General features: G+C 35.4%; 1 protein-coding gene across 1 annotated transcript; it reads right to left on the bottom strand.

The window, feature by feature from the left end:
* Positions 1 to 4,851: 4,851 nt before the first annotated feature.
* Positions 4,852 to 16,784, bottom strand: LOC129266810 (glutathione S-transferase alpha-4-like). The gene is made up of 6 exons (XM_054904603.2): positions 16,480 to 16,784; positions 11,654 to 11,705; positions 8,283 to 8,415; positions 7,304 to 7,460; positions 6,750 to 6,893; positions 4,852 to 6,121 (listed from the first exon to the last, which is right to left on the bottom strand). The coding sequence occupies exons 1-6, from the start codon at positions 16,567 to 16,569 to the stop codon at positions 5,993 to 5,995; spliced, it is 705 nt and encodes a 234-aa protein (XP_054760578.2). The 5' UTR covers positions 16,570 to 16,784; the 3' UTR covers positions 4,852 to 5,992.
* Positions 16,785 to 17,787: the final 1,003 nt, after the last annotated feature.

Here is a 17,787-nt window from a genome sequence, read left to right as displayed (position 1 = left end):
GTTTATAAATGTTCTTTTTATATTGTGAATGGAAGTGAGATAGCTGCTTTTTAAAATTTGATATAGAACTTTTAAGGTACTTGTATATATATATTTATACCAGCAATTGTGTGTACATAATATTTGCAAACAAACAAATTTCTGCTTTATGTATTCCTGTATTTGTCATTTAATTTTGTATTCAATGTGTACATTTGTCTTTTGTGCTTATTCTTGAAACATGTGAGTGGTACAGTGGTATAACTCCGAGATTAACGTCAGCTTCCAGTCATTAATTTTCTCATTCTCTTTTTTTTGTATACTTATACGCTGGATCATTGCTTCTTTTAATGTAACAATGATATCTGCTTTTTTGGGTATGGTACAGTGTATGCCACATAAATGAGCATTGTTATTGTGAAAGTTAAATATCTTTTGTTGATAAAAGGCAAATTAATGACCATGTATTGATGGAAATGTGAGAAATATTCGTAGGGAGCATTTCATGAAACACGTACATGTAGTCATTGATTTCCCATATTTTTGTTACAAGCTACTGAAATCCTTGCATCTGATTGGCTCAGAGCAAATTTTATCAGTGAAAACCACCGACAAGATGGTTCACGAAACAGTCTTTTGATCAGTGTTTTAGCATACTGTGTGTATATCATGAATTCCACTTGCTGACTTCAGATTTCTTGTGTTGATGGTGACAGTGTAGAAAAAATATAAAGTATTTGTAAGAAACTGAACTTTACGGAACTTTGAAGTCGTTAGCTATTGTATTCTTAATGGAAAAACTTAACTTAATAGAAGTTGGCTGCAGTTATTTGACATTGTATTCATGATGGTTACATTTGAATCCATTTGCCATTTTATTCACAATCAAGAAACTAAGCTCGGACCTTCTTGAGTCATTTGCTACTTTATACTAATAATGGAGTTACTTAACTTTGTAGACCCATTGCAGTTGTTTTCCCATCGCACCGGTATTCATAATGGATAAATTTGAAGTCATTTGTCATTGTATTCATAATGGAGAAATTTATTCTTAGTAGACATATGACGTTATTTGCCAAAGGCATAATGGAGAAACTTAACTCGGTAGACATTGAAGTTGTTTGCTATTGTATTCATAATGGTGAAACTTACTTTGTAGACCATTGAAATTATTTGCCATTGTATTCAGATTGGAGAAACTTAACTTTGTATACCATTGAAGTCATTCACCATTATATTCATAAACTTAAAGACATTTTAAGTTTTCTCCCATAGTATTCATAATCAAGAAGCTTAACTTAGTAGACCATTGACATTATTTGCCATTGTATTCATAATGGAGAAACTTAACTATAAAAGACATTTTAAGTTATTTCCCATTGAATTCATAATGGAGGAACTTAACTTTGTAGATCTTTTCAGTCATTTGACATCATATCCATAAACCTAAATTAGAAGACGTTTTAGGTTATTTGCTATTGTATTCTGGACCTTGAAGTTGAAGTGCCTCTGTATAAATGACTTTTATCATGTTTTTAGGTGCTCTTTTTGGCTGAATACTGCTGATACATGTAGCTGTTTTTATAGAGGTTTATTTTAAGACACCATACCTCGCAATGACTGGAACAGGGTTTCTTGAATATTGAAGGTTATTTTCCAGTTTAATCAAACAAAAAGATAGTAATAGGCCTTATATTTTTAATATCCATTCGTTTACTGACAGATTTTTATTTCATTATGTGTGGGGAGAGCAAGTGCCACATCATTTAATAATCACTTTGAAGTTTATTTGAATACGAAATTTTCTTGGGAAAAATCCATATCATTTTATTATTCTGCACCTATTTATACTACAGAGGCTGAAAACGAACTTTGGTAAGAACATGTAAAGTATAGTTTCATAATATGTTTTATAAGACTGTATATCTCAACATGATATTGAAACTAATCAGAATGTTTAAAGTTTACATAAATGCGTACCAGCTGAACAACAAAATCACTGTCTTAAAGTGAAAATTTAGAATTTTTCCATAAGTTGATTATTTTATCTATCATTTTGTCTCTTGTCATATCCATATTTTTTTTCAGTGTTACAATGATTGGAAAGTTAAAGGGGATGTTCACCCTGACAAAAAAAAATATTGTAAAAATAGCAGAAAAAATAATTAAAAGTATTGCTGAAGGTTTGAGAAAAATCTATCAAAGAATACAAAAGTTATAAGAATTTTGATTATTTGATTTGTGACGTCATATGCGAGCAGCTTTCCTACATACCATAGAGCGAAAAATCAATAAAATGTCTTTCTCAGAAAATGATGGTTTTTACTGTTCCTTTAGTATGTTAATAGACAACTCATTTCACACCCGTTTGTAAAAAGACAACAAAAATAAGTCATCACTTACCATTAAATATGTGAAATCTATGTATTTCATATTACATAACATATGAGGCAACTTCCTTAATCTTTGATGGATTTTCCTCAAACCTTCACCAATATTTTCAATATTTTTTCTACTACTTTTACGACAAACTTTTCTTCAGGGTGAACTTCCCCTTTAATGATTATTGCCAATTTCATGAGCAAAAGAAGATTATTTTTTACTTAAAATTTAAATGTGTGCCTCTAGAACATAATCCTAATGAAAGTGGCTTTACCAAATCAAACATTCTTAATGTATGATATTGATGTAACAAACTTCAAATTGGAAAAGCTGCACTTCACATTTTATTCCTAATTTGGGCAATTCCATAGGTTGGTGGGCATGAGCTCAATGTGTCTTTGTACATATAGCCCATCTGAACTGTAACGTGAGTAACCACTTTATCTGCACCCCTAGTAAAAACCATGTGTTCTTTATTTTTTGAATTATATACAAATTTGTCTCCCTAATAAACTTCTTTGAAATGGATATAATCAACTTTCATAAAAGCCTTGCATGAGGACACTTTTCACTTATGTCCACTTTTCATTTTATGCATGTCCAAATCATGTAACATGAGTAACCGACACATTTCAAAGATTTGCCAGGAGCATAATGAAATTTCCCAAGTTTTGTTTTTATACAAAGGATAGTCAGACTGCGTACTATGTTGTGATAAAAAGATGTTTAGTTCCTATCAATAATAATGGAGTTACAGCTCCAAGTATGAGTCAAGGTGTCTCCAAATGTAACGTGAGTAACCGTGGAATAGCCCATTTGTATTTTGTACACTAATGTAGAAATAATAAGTCAGTATAACCAATGCATTGGTGAAAATACATATCCTTGACCATCCTCCTATTTTCATGGTCTGATGCATAATTCACAAGGAAATTTTTATCCCTCTGTTTTAAACTTGAAGTCCAAGTAGTGCATAGGGCCTATATCAGTCAGGGAGTGCTATTACAAAGATTTAAGTGTGACTAAAAATGCAGTTAAATTTCCATTTGAGTTTGGTATGTAATGCATCGGCTCAGTGGATGGGTGCTACAGCATATGTGTCAATAATGTTATGTACGATGTGCGCATTGGTGATTTAGCAAGACTTTGAAGTCGCACTTAAATATTTGTGAAACATGATCCAGGAGTGATATGCTTTATACATTGTTTCATAATCAATAGTTTCATACTTTGTGCAAGAAGAGCTGTAAATAATATTGCAAATGCTTTTTCTATTGAATTTTTCTGGTGTATTTGTAATTCTGTTCTTCATGTCTTTGTCTCTTGTTATGTGATAGTCTTAAAAGAAGAGAAATATGAAAAAATATTTAAGATGAAGTTTTTTGTCTAAATATCAGTTTGGTTATTTAAAATTTGATTTTTGTGATGTCACATGGAAGCTGCTTTCCTTATCTATATCGTGTAGTATACAATTCTTAAAGTGCCATTTTGTTTATAAATATTCAATTTACTTTGAACAGAAACAAGAATAAATGACATGTTTTACAATTTATTGAATGCATTGGTAAAGTCATTGTTTTTCAGGAAAAGGCTATTTATTGAGTTTATATTGCATATGAAAGGGAGCTGCTTCCATATAAGAACTTAAAATGAAATTAATTTATTTTTAAATGGATTTTAGCAAAACCTTCATTTATGTTTCCCAAATTTTCTTGCTTTAATCTAAAGCAATTAATGTTAGAGTTCCTTCTCAGGGTATATTGTAAGAGTGTATAAAGGGAGGAAAAAAGAGGGATGGAGACAGGAATAGGATAGACTAAAGCCAAGGTTACACAAAAAACGAATTCTCCCGACTAAATTTGGACTGATTCTAGCTGAATTCAGATGGTTTCGAATGTTCCCGAATCCTTCCTGAATTCCTCGCATTCGCAGAGGGAGCACAGAATAGTCCCGAAACCAATGCTTTCGGATGGATTCGCAGCTGATTCGGTTCCGGTGTAACCCCGCCTTAAGCAAGAGAGGGAAAGAAACAGAAAAATACAGACTAGGAAAGAGAGGGGTAGAGAGCATTGGATATGAGGAGAGAGAAAGTAATACAAATAGAAGATACAGGGGTGTGAGAGTTCAGATTTTTAGCCATTTCAGGGGTTTTTTTTTCAGCTCAATTTCAGCCTATTTTTGGCTTTCCTCTGTACAAAAAGTATGGGAGCTCTTTCTATTTCAGACTTTTTCAACACCCTTCAGCTTTTTTCAGATCTTTTTATTTGTGACCACTCACACCCCTGAAGATACAGGCCAATCCATACCAGGAGCATTCTGCAAATGAAATTTGCCTTTAAACACAACTGAAAAAGTATTGGGCACAAGTCATCATGCCTCTGATTTTTGGCTTCTGCACTCTATTGTTTTTTTTTATAGTTTTACATCATCTCTCTCTCTGCACTGGGCTTCAGTTCATGACAAAAATCAACAACGATAGAAACGTGAAAATACTTGTAAAAATTTTAAGCATGGTGTTTATTGTTGTTGTACTGCTTTGTGCCACGCTATGGAGAAAATTTAGCATTGAACACCTAGCTTTCTGCGATGCGGAAAAACTGGGGGAAAAATCAGTTTCTATAACTTCTACCAGTCAATCCAAGTGAATGATTCTAGTAGTTTTATACTATTTTGGCAAACTTATCACAGGTTAAATGAAACGGGCTAAATGTCGTGTTGTTGGAAGGTGAAGAAAATGTTGACTTCATATAAATTTATACACTGAGCCGAAGCAATTGTATATATTTGGCGGAAAGGAGGGGGTGTATCCTTTAAATGAAATTTACAACTCAATAATAGTTTATGTACTGAAGGTAAACAGCCTTAAACTGTTGATTTGATTACCGATTGGTACAAATGCAATGTTCCAATTTTTTGTCAATTCGTAATATTCATTGTCGTAACAGATAGGCTAGTATAAGTATATTGGATAAGGTAATAAAGACGATATAGTTCTAGGGCAACATCATTAATTTGGTGCAATATCCATATCTAGATTCAAAGAATCTATAAAAACCATTCTCCTTTTTATCTCCTAGATTTGCAGCTTCAGCGTGGAAAGAGGTATAAAAGAGTTAAAAGCACCTGAATCATTTTCTATGATTTAAAATCCGCACCAATGATAAACATACCAGGGCCCCTTCTTACAAATAGTTGCGATCGATCCGATCAACCAAAACTACATGGAAATCCATCACTGTCATAAATTTTCCTTCAGGAAATTTGCACAATGTCTTTTTGTAAATAAATAGGAGCATAATGAATTGTCAATAACTCGGTGAATTTATGCATCAAACATAGAAAGCATTTTGAACAAAGGTACAATTTATATGCTGACGTTGATGGCGTATCAAAGTTGTGGTTGATCAGATCAATCGCATTTTAATTTTCTTGGTAAAACGGGGGCCGGGGCCCTGGGGGGCGTTTCATCAACATTTTCATCTGACAAGTTGTCAGATCTGACATCTTTCTGTGATGTTGATTGGCTGAGAGGTACTGTTACTATGGTAACTGTCGGATAAAGTGGGACTTGTCGGATAAAACGTCCGACAAGTCCTTTCATGAAACGCCCCCCTGGTTGTTCTTAGATATCTTAAGATGGTAGCCAGCCCATTACCCGGGAGGCATAAGCTGCTTGTTCAAGGTCAATAACAGTATGGCGCCTCTCACTTCTGAGGTATTCCTTAAGCCTCGGTTGGTTGGAGAAGTGATCAATGAACGCCTGAGAAAAAAAAATTAATTGTAAAATGGAGTGATAGAAAAAAAGAAAAATAAGACAGATAACTGAAATAAGATTTTGAATGAGAGATCAAAATAATGAGAGGAAAATATAAGCGAGTCGGACCGAATAGGAAAATGAGGAGGGGGTGGGGTGGGAGGATGCGTATGATTATAAGATCGTACTAATGCTGCTGGGGAGGGGGGTGCATGCTGGGGAGTAAAATATAATGAAAAAAAAGAATTGATCCAAGTCACCTTCAGTGGTATCAGTGGTAGTAAAATTATCCTTTTTTTTAATTGTCAATTTCTTTCCGCTGACCAAAATCATTTTCATTGGGTATGGTGTTTGTTTAGTTTGGCTTGTTGTCACCCCCCCCCCCCCCCAAAAAAAAAAGAAACAGCACCACTCTTTCCTTTAAGAATTGTCCCCATGCCCTTGCTGGCTTCAATTAAAACTGCAACATCTAACAACTAATGATATGCAATCGCGCTACATAAGATAGTAAAAATAAATATAAAAAAAAGGGACAAAGAAAAAAGGGGGAAAAACACGTTTGATTCGTACCAACCTTAATTATAATTGTAAAAAAATATGAAAAAAAAACGACATGCCTAACCGGGTAACCTACCACACAGAGCGGGTACTCGTCCATTAGTCGGATTTCTTTAAATTCGGGTATCTCGTTGACGCAGCTCAGCGCATCGAATAGCATGATATCAGCCATAGTAAGGGATTCACCAACGAAGAAACCAGATTTACTCTCCGACAATACCTGTAAATGATATATAAAAAAAGGGGGAGAGAGAGGTGGATCGAGGGAGGGGTATAAATAGAGAGAGAGAGGAGGGGGGGGGGGGACCAGGTCAAATTTCTTGTGGTGGTGAATGTTGACCTCCTTGAATGTTTATAATTGCTTTGTAGAAGGTATTGGTACATCATTACCCCTCCCCCCCCCCTTCCAGATAAAAACACACTTATCGATCCACCTTATAGGTTCAAGTACACTTTACGTCCCTTCATCATTCTAAAAAAGTGTCCTAGCTTTACAAATGTGAAACCTTCGCTTGGTCGTGTATAATTTTTGCACCATTTCTACCCGGATAATAATATCCAGAGGACAATTACTCCATAATGATCACCCAATTCTGAATGTTGACTAAAAGGAGGCACTTAATTATTTACCTTCTCAAAAACCGGGAGGTATCGGTTCTTGCATTCCTTGATGGCGGTTCGGATATCTTCTTCGGCTTTCTCCTTTGATATCAGGATTTCGTGAAACCGGGAATATATGACGTTGTGGAACACCATGTCTTTCGCTCCCATAGACAGCATGTCAATTCTGATATATAGCACCAGGGGGTTGGGGAACGGCGGGATATAGAACATGAGTTACATTGAGTATGGTCAGTCGGATTAAAGGATCGAATAGAGAGTTTGATTGGGTTAAAATGTAGTAGAATTAAGTTGTATAGAATATATACAAAAATATTAATTTTGTTTATTTTCCCCCTTTTTCACATTTGGTGAGAAATAAGTTCAATTTTCTAACCGAAACTATAATATGCAATTTATATATTTTTTGAAAATATTTATCAGTGTGTCTTTACCAGATAGTCTGGTCTGTTAGTGTAAAAATACCCCAGTTGTGGACACTGTGGACAAAAGTATGATTTTTTTTCCTCAGACCTTTGTTCATGTATAAGAATTGAAAATATGGTATTTTCCAAGAAATCTGACTGCAGGAACAGTGAAAAAATTGGTAAAAATGTCAAAATTTATTAATTTAAAGTGGTCTGATATAAAGTATGGACTAGTGTCAGTGCAAAACTCAGAAGCAGTGCATAATTTTGGTTTAATTGCCCGATTTTCATTCATTTCGCCCAATTAACACTTAGTCCAATTTAACCGAATGGTATATGGACTAAATGGCCATAGGACCAACTGCTAACAGGTCAAAATGGTGAGTGGACAAATGGTAATTAGACCATGTGGATAGGGAACGAACTGATGGTAGACCAAATGATAAGTTAGCCGAGTTGGTTATTGGACGAATTGGCAGTATACCAATTGAAAATAAACCCTAATTTTCTCTCAGGAGAGGGCACGGTCGCCGCTCCCCCCCCCCCCCCCCCCCATCCGTAACACCTCCAAACTTGCTTACTTCACTTTCTCTTCGTCTGTTTTTCCATCGAGTCCACCTTTGTGGCAAACGTAGCGGAGGATAGCTTCAGATCCAATAAGATTTAACCCGTCGATCTCCAACAGAGGTACCTGCTTAAACATCAAATTTCCACCTAAAAGCAATTGAAAAGATGAAGAATTTCTCATGTTACAAAATTCCTCTCTTCTTAAAGTTATTCAATCTGTTTTCTTTCTTTTGTTTTCATTTCATCTTATCTCAATTTATTTTATCTCCTTTTTTGTTATGAACAATGAAGACATAAAAAATAAAATGGGTTTTTTATTATATACACTGTTCTTTTTTTTCTAATTCCAGATAATTATCAGCCTTCGTTCTCCATTTATTACATTATTTAATACTAGGACCTGTGGGTAATTGCCTTTTCACCAGCTCTGTTATATTCTTTCTTGGCAGCCATTTTTCACAATTAGTCAGTTTCCAAACCCGACCCTCGGGCTCGTTTCATAATAACTTTCATCAGGCAAGATTTTGCGCGGAAACAAACCCAAGGGGCGGACAGAAGGATAGATTGTTATGCAAGAAAAACGCTTAAAGGGAAATTAAAACAACATGAAAATAATAGAAAAATTATAGGCCTTCTGAGAGAGGCAGAGGTCTGAAAACGCTTTTCTCAAAAGGGGTGCTGGCCATGGCCCTGGGAAGCGGGAGTGCGGCGTGTATTATTCTCCATAGGCAGCACCCCCTGGAACACATTTATCACTCACTAATCAATGAAACAAGAAAAACAGACTACACGAGTAGAAAGTGGCCGGATGTTGCAGAAACATTTTTCCAAATGCACAATATCTAGTGACGTACATTGATGTCTAAGGGGAAATCATTTTAGAGAGTCAAAAGGGGCCTAAGCTTTCGATCCTAGCAGAATCTTCGTCGGGGGCAAAATGAACCAGTTTTTGTTGTACCGTCAGTATATCATTAGTCAAATCCTTTCACACGCGCTCCCGAAAGTAATAAAAACACGAGTCATCACGAACCATCATTTTGTTTTCATTCATGCATTTTATATTATATAACAAATGTGGCAGCTCTTTGTATATGATGTCACAAAACAAAACATTAAATTCTAATAACCTTCTTAATCTTTGATGGATTTTTCTCAAATCTGTACAAATATGTTTTTGTATTATATTTCTGCTATTTTTACAATGTTCTTTTGTCAGGGTGAACTTCCCTTTAGGTCTTTCATCTTCACTATACAGTGCGTATAAAAAAAAAGTTTACACTTAGGAAAAATCCTGTAAAATTATACATTTGTAATATCCTGAAGATTTTTTCCACATTTTATCATTGGTACAGATCCATTTAAGCATTTGACGATATAACTGTCGAAAAATATTTCCGCTTGAGTGAGCACCACTTACACTGTACTTTTGAAAAGTAGGTGAAAAATGATTTGCGCAGAACTTTGAAATAGTTACAGTCAGTCTGCAAGCCCTGAAAAAGTAGCTTCTTTTATCCAAGTGATATTCATGACTAGAGGGTTTTTGCATAGTTAATGAGCTTGGTGCGAACCAAAACACCTCTTTTTATTCGGCCATTGCTGCTCTAAATATTGACCAAATTTCATGTTCTTGGTATCTTTGTAAAGAAGAAGAATCATTCTTTCAGGTCATGTGTTCGGATATTTAAAAAAATGTTGTAATATAGGAAAAACTTTTGATCTAAAACATGAAACAAAATATTTTTTTTCATGCAACAAAAGTTGTTGTTTTCACACTTAATTTCTGTTTGGGCACAAATGATTTTTATATCATGATAAAGCTGAAGATCTAAGCTTTAATATGATATAATTTTTATAAGAAGATGTATTTTAGATGGGTCAGCAGCCAGCTTTTCATAGGCCAAGTACATTTTGCAGCTCAAAAACAAGAATACTGCGCTCTGATTGGTCATAGAGACCTCACACCCACGCAAATTTCAATGTTCCCCACACTGGGCCTCTGCAAAGTCACACTCACCATGTGGTAATCTCTTCAAATTACCCGCGCCTGTTTGTTTTGAAAACAGTATTCAGCCAATCAGAACTCTGGAATTTATGTTACTCAGAAATTTCAGAAATCTCGTCTTGCATCTTGATGGAAAAAGCTGGCTGCTGACCCATCTAAAAGATGCCACATATCAAGAGTGACATTGGAAGAAAGTATAGAGTTTGAGCTTTCTGATGATATAAATAATGTTGGTGCCTAAAACACATAATGTTGCACAATTTGCAAGTGAAAACAGAGGAAGAAAATTCTGTTTGATGCATCTTTTCACGTAAAAAATTAACTTATTTATCAAAATATTTCATTAAAAAGAAATGACCAATATAAAAGAGTAACATTTACTCTTGCCCATGGTACAAAAATAATCAATATTACTCAAGGAGAAAGTGGTTAAATTCTTTGAGAAAGAAAGTCTCACAATTCACGAGATTTTGCAGGGACATGAATTCAGCCACGAGAGGACTTGGATAAATCTTGCTCATTTGCTCATTAACACAGGGGCTTGCGGACTGACTGGTTATGCGAATAAAAGCAGACCTTAATCATGAAGAACATGTGGAATTATCTAGTAAAATTTATTTGAAGATATCTTATACCCCTTTTAACTTGTTTCCTTGCCCAAAACACTTCGAAGAGTGCATTGCACCCCACCCAACTCCCCCACACACCGAGGCCATCGTGACGATATTTGCTTTACATTGAACTGTGATTTACATGAAATGGCTTAGGCTTGATTTTCATTTTGTTATTCATCGTCAAGCTCGGGAAAAGTGTGGAGAAACAAGTATTAAATGAAAAATGAAATGTAAACCCACTTTAAATGATAAAAACTTAGTGAAAAAATGCTGGAGATGTCTGACATAATTTTTTTTCAGATTCAGTTATGTCTTCAGATCCAGCTGGCACAAAAAGGGTAAAGGTTGCGCCTATTAAGTGTTGAAATTTCAATTTGGGTGGCAAAATTGTTACAAAATACTTGAATTCAATTGTTTCAATTGACTAAAAGTGCAAGGGAAATGTATGAGAAATGTTCGCAGGGTAAGTTTGATTTTGCCCTTTCCCTTTGACACAGCGTGAAAATGAGCATTTCTGCGCAAACAGATTTCTGCGAGCTTTACAAAAATGGACAGTGCTCACTCAAGTGTAACATTCTGTCAAAACTTTAACTTTCATTGGATAGATGAGACCCAAACCCAAGATTATATGTGAAAAAATTACCCACATGTTGTATATTTTTAAATTCCCAGGGCTTTTTCAAAGTGTAAACTTTTTTTTGATACGAACTGTATAGTCTACCCGTGTATAAGCTTAATTAAGTTGATGCCCCTTAACAAATATGATTACCTTCCACTAACTTGACCATATCATCTCTGGTTCTTAGGTAATTATCAGTAAACTGCAACGAAAAGAACAAATACAGATTAATGGCAAATAGGGAGGATCGTGCATGCCAAATGATATGTCTTAACCACCCCCCCCCCCCGTAAAACACACAACAGCAAACAAGCAATTATCCAAGGGCGGTGATCCTGGGGGGTACAGTGCCTCCCCCACACTTTTTGAAGCACTGGAAAAGTGACCTTTTTACGCAAGAAAAATGCCCATCACAAACGTCTACTGTGTCCCTTTCATCAGTAGAGGATCCGTTTTAGGTGTTTCAAGTGCCCTTTGTCGTATGAGTGCCACTTTTTATCTTCCCAAAATTCCCCCTCACGAACCCCTATGTCGTATGAGTGCCACTTTTTATCTTCCCAAAATGCCCCCTCACGAACGTGTTCTGTGCCCTTTTCACCTGAGAAGGAACCGTTTTATGTCTGAGCAAGTGCTCCCTTGCCTTCTTGTAAGTGCCCTTTCTCGAATCATTGCCCATTTTTACCCAAGCAAAGTGCCCCTCACGAACTTGTCATGTGCCTTTTTTCATACCTGAGAAGGACTCGTTTTATGCCTCTAGCAAGTTTTCATTTCTAGTTTGTTCAAAATGTTCGGTCTGTTAATGTTCTGATGGGATTCCTTGTCCTTTAATTGGAACAAGTGTTCTATAATTCTGAAAAAAAAGTTAATTGATGAATTTCACATAATTATTTCGAGGAATATACGAGGCTGTTGCTTTTCTAACAAAACGCTGCGCAGACGAAAACGTAAGCGTGTTCAATACGCGCAACTGAAATGTTCCATGCGTGTCACACGCAGGACATCAAATAGAAATGCGTCAAGTTATCAGAGGAGACAGTCATTCTTTTCAGAGTTTCCCCTTTTGATAAAAGGTAAGTGTTGAGTAGGCCTATGTTAAATATTCAAACTATACAGTAATCTATTGAAACTACTGATATTGAGGAGATCAGGGCCCCATTACGCAAAGGTTAGCGATTAATCGCTAATTTGAAAGAACAATTCTGATTGGTTCCTGGTCAGTCTACTGAAGGAAAATGTGCATACACCGATGATCTTGATAGGCCAGTTCATTTAGCGATTAATCGCTAACCTTTGTGTTATGGGACAGCGTTTCATCAACATTTTCCATCCAAGTTGTCAGATCTGACAATTTTCCTTGATTTTGATTGGCTGAGGAGTACTGTTACTATGGCAACTAATGGATAAAACAGGACCTGTCAGATAAAACGCCCGAAAGGTCCTGTTATGAAACGCTCCCCTTGTTAGTGATATTTAGCGAATTCGTTCAAATTCTTTAAGCGATTTGGGTAAAAAAAACAAGAAAACGTGATTCTCATTTTCATATGTTACTACTTATAAAGGAAAAAAATATTGTAAGAATAATCATACGTGCCTTAAGTTTCACGAGTCATGTGAGTTTCTTTGTTTTACGACAGTGACGTTTTCGAAAGAAAAGGTGCCCTTTTTCCCCTGCCCCCCCCCACACATTCAACATCGCTCTGCCGCCCCTGCAACCACCTCATTTCAGAAATAAATGAACATGTCTGAAAACGTATCTCGTGAGGCGATCTCTTTCATCTTCTGAAACAATAGAATATCCTTATTTTTTCAGACAGTCATTACTGTCAAAAAGCATAAGATAATTCTTTCCAAAGGGCAAAGGAAGTTCATAGATTACCCTTCCTAGAATCAGATATGGCAAATATCATATGCATACATTTTTTTGTCAATTTGCTAGATGTATTTTAATTTGAAACATCTTGAGAATGGGTTGGGTCGAATTATTTATTTTGTTTTTTGTTTCGTTTAAAATTAGAGGTGTGAAACCTATACGTTCAACAATCGTTATTTCCAGATTCGTTCCAGGGGCAAATCCATGCCTCCATTTTCAGAACAAGTTTAGCTGCAAATTCGCGGACCATTTTTTTTTTTTTTGGGGGGGGGGTTAAGAAAATATGAATTAACCTGTAATGGTGGTTACTACTTATTGCCCAGAGATCCGTACGACACCGTGGTCCTGACCCTTGGAATCTTCTCCCAGACTCAATTTAATCATCTTGCTTCATACACTCATTTAAATCTGAATTTAAGGTCATGTTACGATCGGAATATGCAAGGTAAACTTTCTGTGTCATAATCATTTCCTATTCCTTTTCCCCTATACCACCAGCACCACCACTACCACCATTTTCATTATTTCCAACATCATCATCATCATCACCATCACCATCATGATCACCATCATCATCATCACCATCATCACCATCATCATCATTTTCACCATCATCATCATTACCATCACCATCATCACCACCATCATCATCATCATCACCACCATCATCACCATCATCATCACCATAATCACCATCATCATCATTTTCACCATCATCATCATCATCATTTTCACCATCATCATCATCACCATCATCACCACCATCATCATCATCATCATCACCACCATCATCACCATCATCATCATCATCGTTTTCACCACCACCATCATCGCCATCATCACCACCACCATCATCACCATAATCATCATCATCATCATTTTCACGATCATCATCATCACCATCATCACCATCACTATCATCATCATCGTCATCATTTTCACCATCATCGTTTTTTTTTTCAAGGTTATATATTATAGCAAGTGTTTAATTTGTTTGATTTTATTTCTTTTTATTGAATTTATATTTGCTTTGATAATTCTTAGATTATATAATTAATATGATTTATGTTTCGGTTTGCCATAGTTTCAAGCATTTCTGCTTACAATGGCAATTCATCTTCTGCATCTGATTTTATGTTCAATATATATGTCTGATTTATTGTCAAAAATGTATTTGTTATTTTTATGTTATATTACATTGTTATGTAGAAAAACATAAATAAATCAGTCAAATCAAATCATCATTATTGCATCATTATCAATGATAAATAATCAAATTGAATTACCTCTATACCAGATATAACCAGTGCGAGTCGAATAGGTTCCGCGAGTCCACGGGTAGCGGAGTATGTCAACCGAATATTACTTGCTGCCATTGTTATTTCAACGAGGTTGGCAGATCACAGAAACATTACATTCCTCTTTCTACATGATCTACGTGGAAAACATGTGTATGTAATGTTTGTTTTGTGTCATTGCCACGGTCTGTAGACTTGACCCTTAACTGACCTTCAACTCAAGGACACAACCATTTTTTGTTGAGAGGGGTTATATATTGTTTACCAGAAATGATTCAAACGACAAACCGAATAAAAATCCATGCACTCCTTTCTATACAATAGGGTCTATTAACATGATGGTGATCATTGTCGGTCATTTAATTATTACATTCAATACCTGGTCCTGCCTACTAGCTCTTATGTAGCGTCCCCATGTGTGCAAATAGTAGAATGTTCCTGTGTCCTCCCTCCTTGATAATGAGTTAAAGGTATCAAAGTCCTCTTGAACCAAAGCCTGAGTGTGTTTATTTTTTTCACCAGGTATTATTACATTCACATTAACCAAAATAGCGTTACAGATGGTCGCATTTCATAATGTGGGTATATGCAAAAAGGGTGGCGGATGAACAAACTTTCACGCAGTGCCGTGGATAAATTGTAGCTACATCACAGGCCCATGGCCAAATCTGTTGTGTAAGGTATCATTTTGAAGCTAGAAATATATCCATACGATATTAGCAACAAAAACTACAGCACACTAAGTTTGAAGTTACATTGGCGGCGGAGCCGGTGGATGCGGTAAAGGATAATAATGCTTAGCTCATGATTTTTGTACATTTAAAACATTTGTTGCGTTAAATGTCACTACTTAAACAAAATAAAGTTCAATTATTATCAAAAACCCACTTTTGGAATTATATACAGTTAGATTATTAATGATCTGTCTAAGAATATATACGATTAAGTAGGGAAATGTTTGCCAAAATATACATTCAAAAACCTTTTTCTTAATTTCTTTTAATTTCATTACAGATTGGATCTAATTTCACTTTAGAATTATTTAAAGACTATGGGCATCACTTTTTAAGTTGATGTACATTCACAAAGAAGATATAAGCGTGCAGGTAAATTAAGTTAGCTAGAATTAAATAGAAAATTAAACATGTATTATTTTTTATTGACTGTCAGCCTCATACTTCTAGTCAGTTTAAAAGCAAAGAACAACTACATTTTAATAAATTTGACAAATTTGAAAAAAGCAAGAATTGGCTACAGGTGCGTGTTAGCTCCAATCTGCAACATATTTAATTAGTAATTTTTTTTTGGGGAAAATGTTAGATATTTAATTTGTAGGCTTCATTTATAGTATTTTAAAGTCTTATGTCATTCCGTAACACAGGCATGAAAGGGTGACAGTAATTTTTTTGGGAAAAATGCGTAATTAAACATCGTTAAAAATTAGATGTAATTGATATGCATGCAATAACAGATAAACATTTTTTGTCATGGCTGTAAGCATCGATGTTCCAAAAATAGAACTGCGAAATAATATAGGGTGAGCCAAAGTAGACAAAGACCTTCCTGGCTCTTTATCGTCATTTGATGGGCATTTTTCAATAATTTATTGAACCCGCTCAGCATTGGGGCGCGAAATCTCTATGATATCACGTTGGTACGTCTCCCTTTACATCTTTCTCCATTCCTCCATCCCTCCATCTTGTCCATAAGCACTTTATTGCCAATAGGTTTGTTCAGTCATTTACAACAATTCATTAACATGAATCCCAGAGTTCCATTTGTGAATTGATTCGAATTCATATACTTACTTCAATACCAGCTGCAACCAATGCGAGTCGAATTGGTTCTCCAAGTCCTCTTGAGGCCGGATATGATAGACGAACTATATCTGCTGCCATCGTTTAACAAGAGAAGTTAACATGGATCACCAAACCTCGCTTGCACGAAGTCAAATCGCCTTTGAAAATATCTGCAGTTGGTCACTCCGTTCTTATTTAACGGAGTAAGGATATAATAGTCAATAATAAGGTTATAAATAGAGCGAGACATCAAGGCCTAAAAAGACCAATGATTAAAGTGCAGCCATCTGTGGACAACATAAATAGGGTCGTATCAAGGAATATCCGGGGTCTAGCTGTAAACAACATTAATTGGGGCTCCGATGTCTGGGAGTTATATTAATCATTTGATGCACAATGGCGACTGTCGGATATAAAGAGTAAATACATGGGGCAGAGTATATGTCATTTTTTCAAGATACATGTATTGCTCTGCCCCGGCATTGACCACTCTAAACCTCAACCAATCCCATACCAAGTGGATATATATATATACATATATAATAATAAACACAAGTTCACAAGGTTGACTGGAGGTTCATCAAATGTAATTGCAACTCTGAGTTTCACGCAACCTACGTGAGGTGCGATCTTCAGGCAACTGATAAAACTTTTCAATACCATTGAACAATGCATGTCGCGATCGCGCAAATATATATATATATATATATACCCCCACCTCTCTTGCTTTTTTTATCTTTCTCTCTTTACTCTCAATCAAACTCATTCAGATGGAGAAGGAGGTAATTGGAATAATTGACCCACCAACATAAGAAGTATTCCTGCTTACAAATGAGAATTGTATGCTTGATTTTTTTTACAAAGTATATGTGAAGTTCTTATCATAATTAACAACTGATCTTTGAAATTTATTTTACAGAGTATATGTGCAGTTTGTATGATCAATAGCTACTGACCTCGAACATGTCGAAATTTATTTCTACCGAGTAAATATCCATTTCGTGTTATCAGTACCTACTGGTCATGAAATTTATTTTTACAGAGTATATATGGAGCTCGTATCATAAGTACCAACTGATCTTGAAATTAATTTTTACAGAGTATATGTGCAGTTCGTATAATAAGTCCCAACTGATCTTGAAATTACTTTTTACAGAAATTATGTGCAGTTCATCATACGTACCAACTGATATCGAAATATATTTTTACATAGTATGTGTTCAGTTCGTATCATCAGTTCCGACTGATCTTAAACATGTTAAAAGTTATTTTTACAGAATATATGTGCAATTCGTATCAAAAGCCAGTCGCCCAGTT

Source organism: Lytechinus pictus, chromosome 8 (genome assembly GCF_037042905.1).
Source record: "Lytechinus pictus isolate F3 Inbred chromosome 8, Lp3.0, whole genome shotgun sequence".
NCBI classification, from domain to species: Eukaryota; Metazoa; Echinodermata; class Echinoidea; order Temnopleuroida; family Toxopneustidae; genus Lytechinus; species Lytechinus pictus.
Note: the sequence above shows the minus strand (reverse complement) of the source record. Positions and strands in the feature narration are given on the sequence as shown.

Coding starts and splice junctions, on each gene's coding strand:
- LOC129266810 (XM_054904603.2), bottom strand. CDS start 16,569: ATGGCAGCAGATATAGTTCGTCTATCATATCCGGCCTCAAGAGGACTT. Junction 8,416..11,653: donor TATGGTCAAGTTAGTGGAAG/GTAATCATATTT, acceptor AATTGCTTTTAG/GTGGAAATTTGATGTTTAAG. Junction 6,894..7,303: donor ACCTCCCGGTTTTTGAGAAG/GTAAATAATTAA, acceptor TATCATTTACAG/GTATTGTCGGAGAGTAAATC.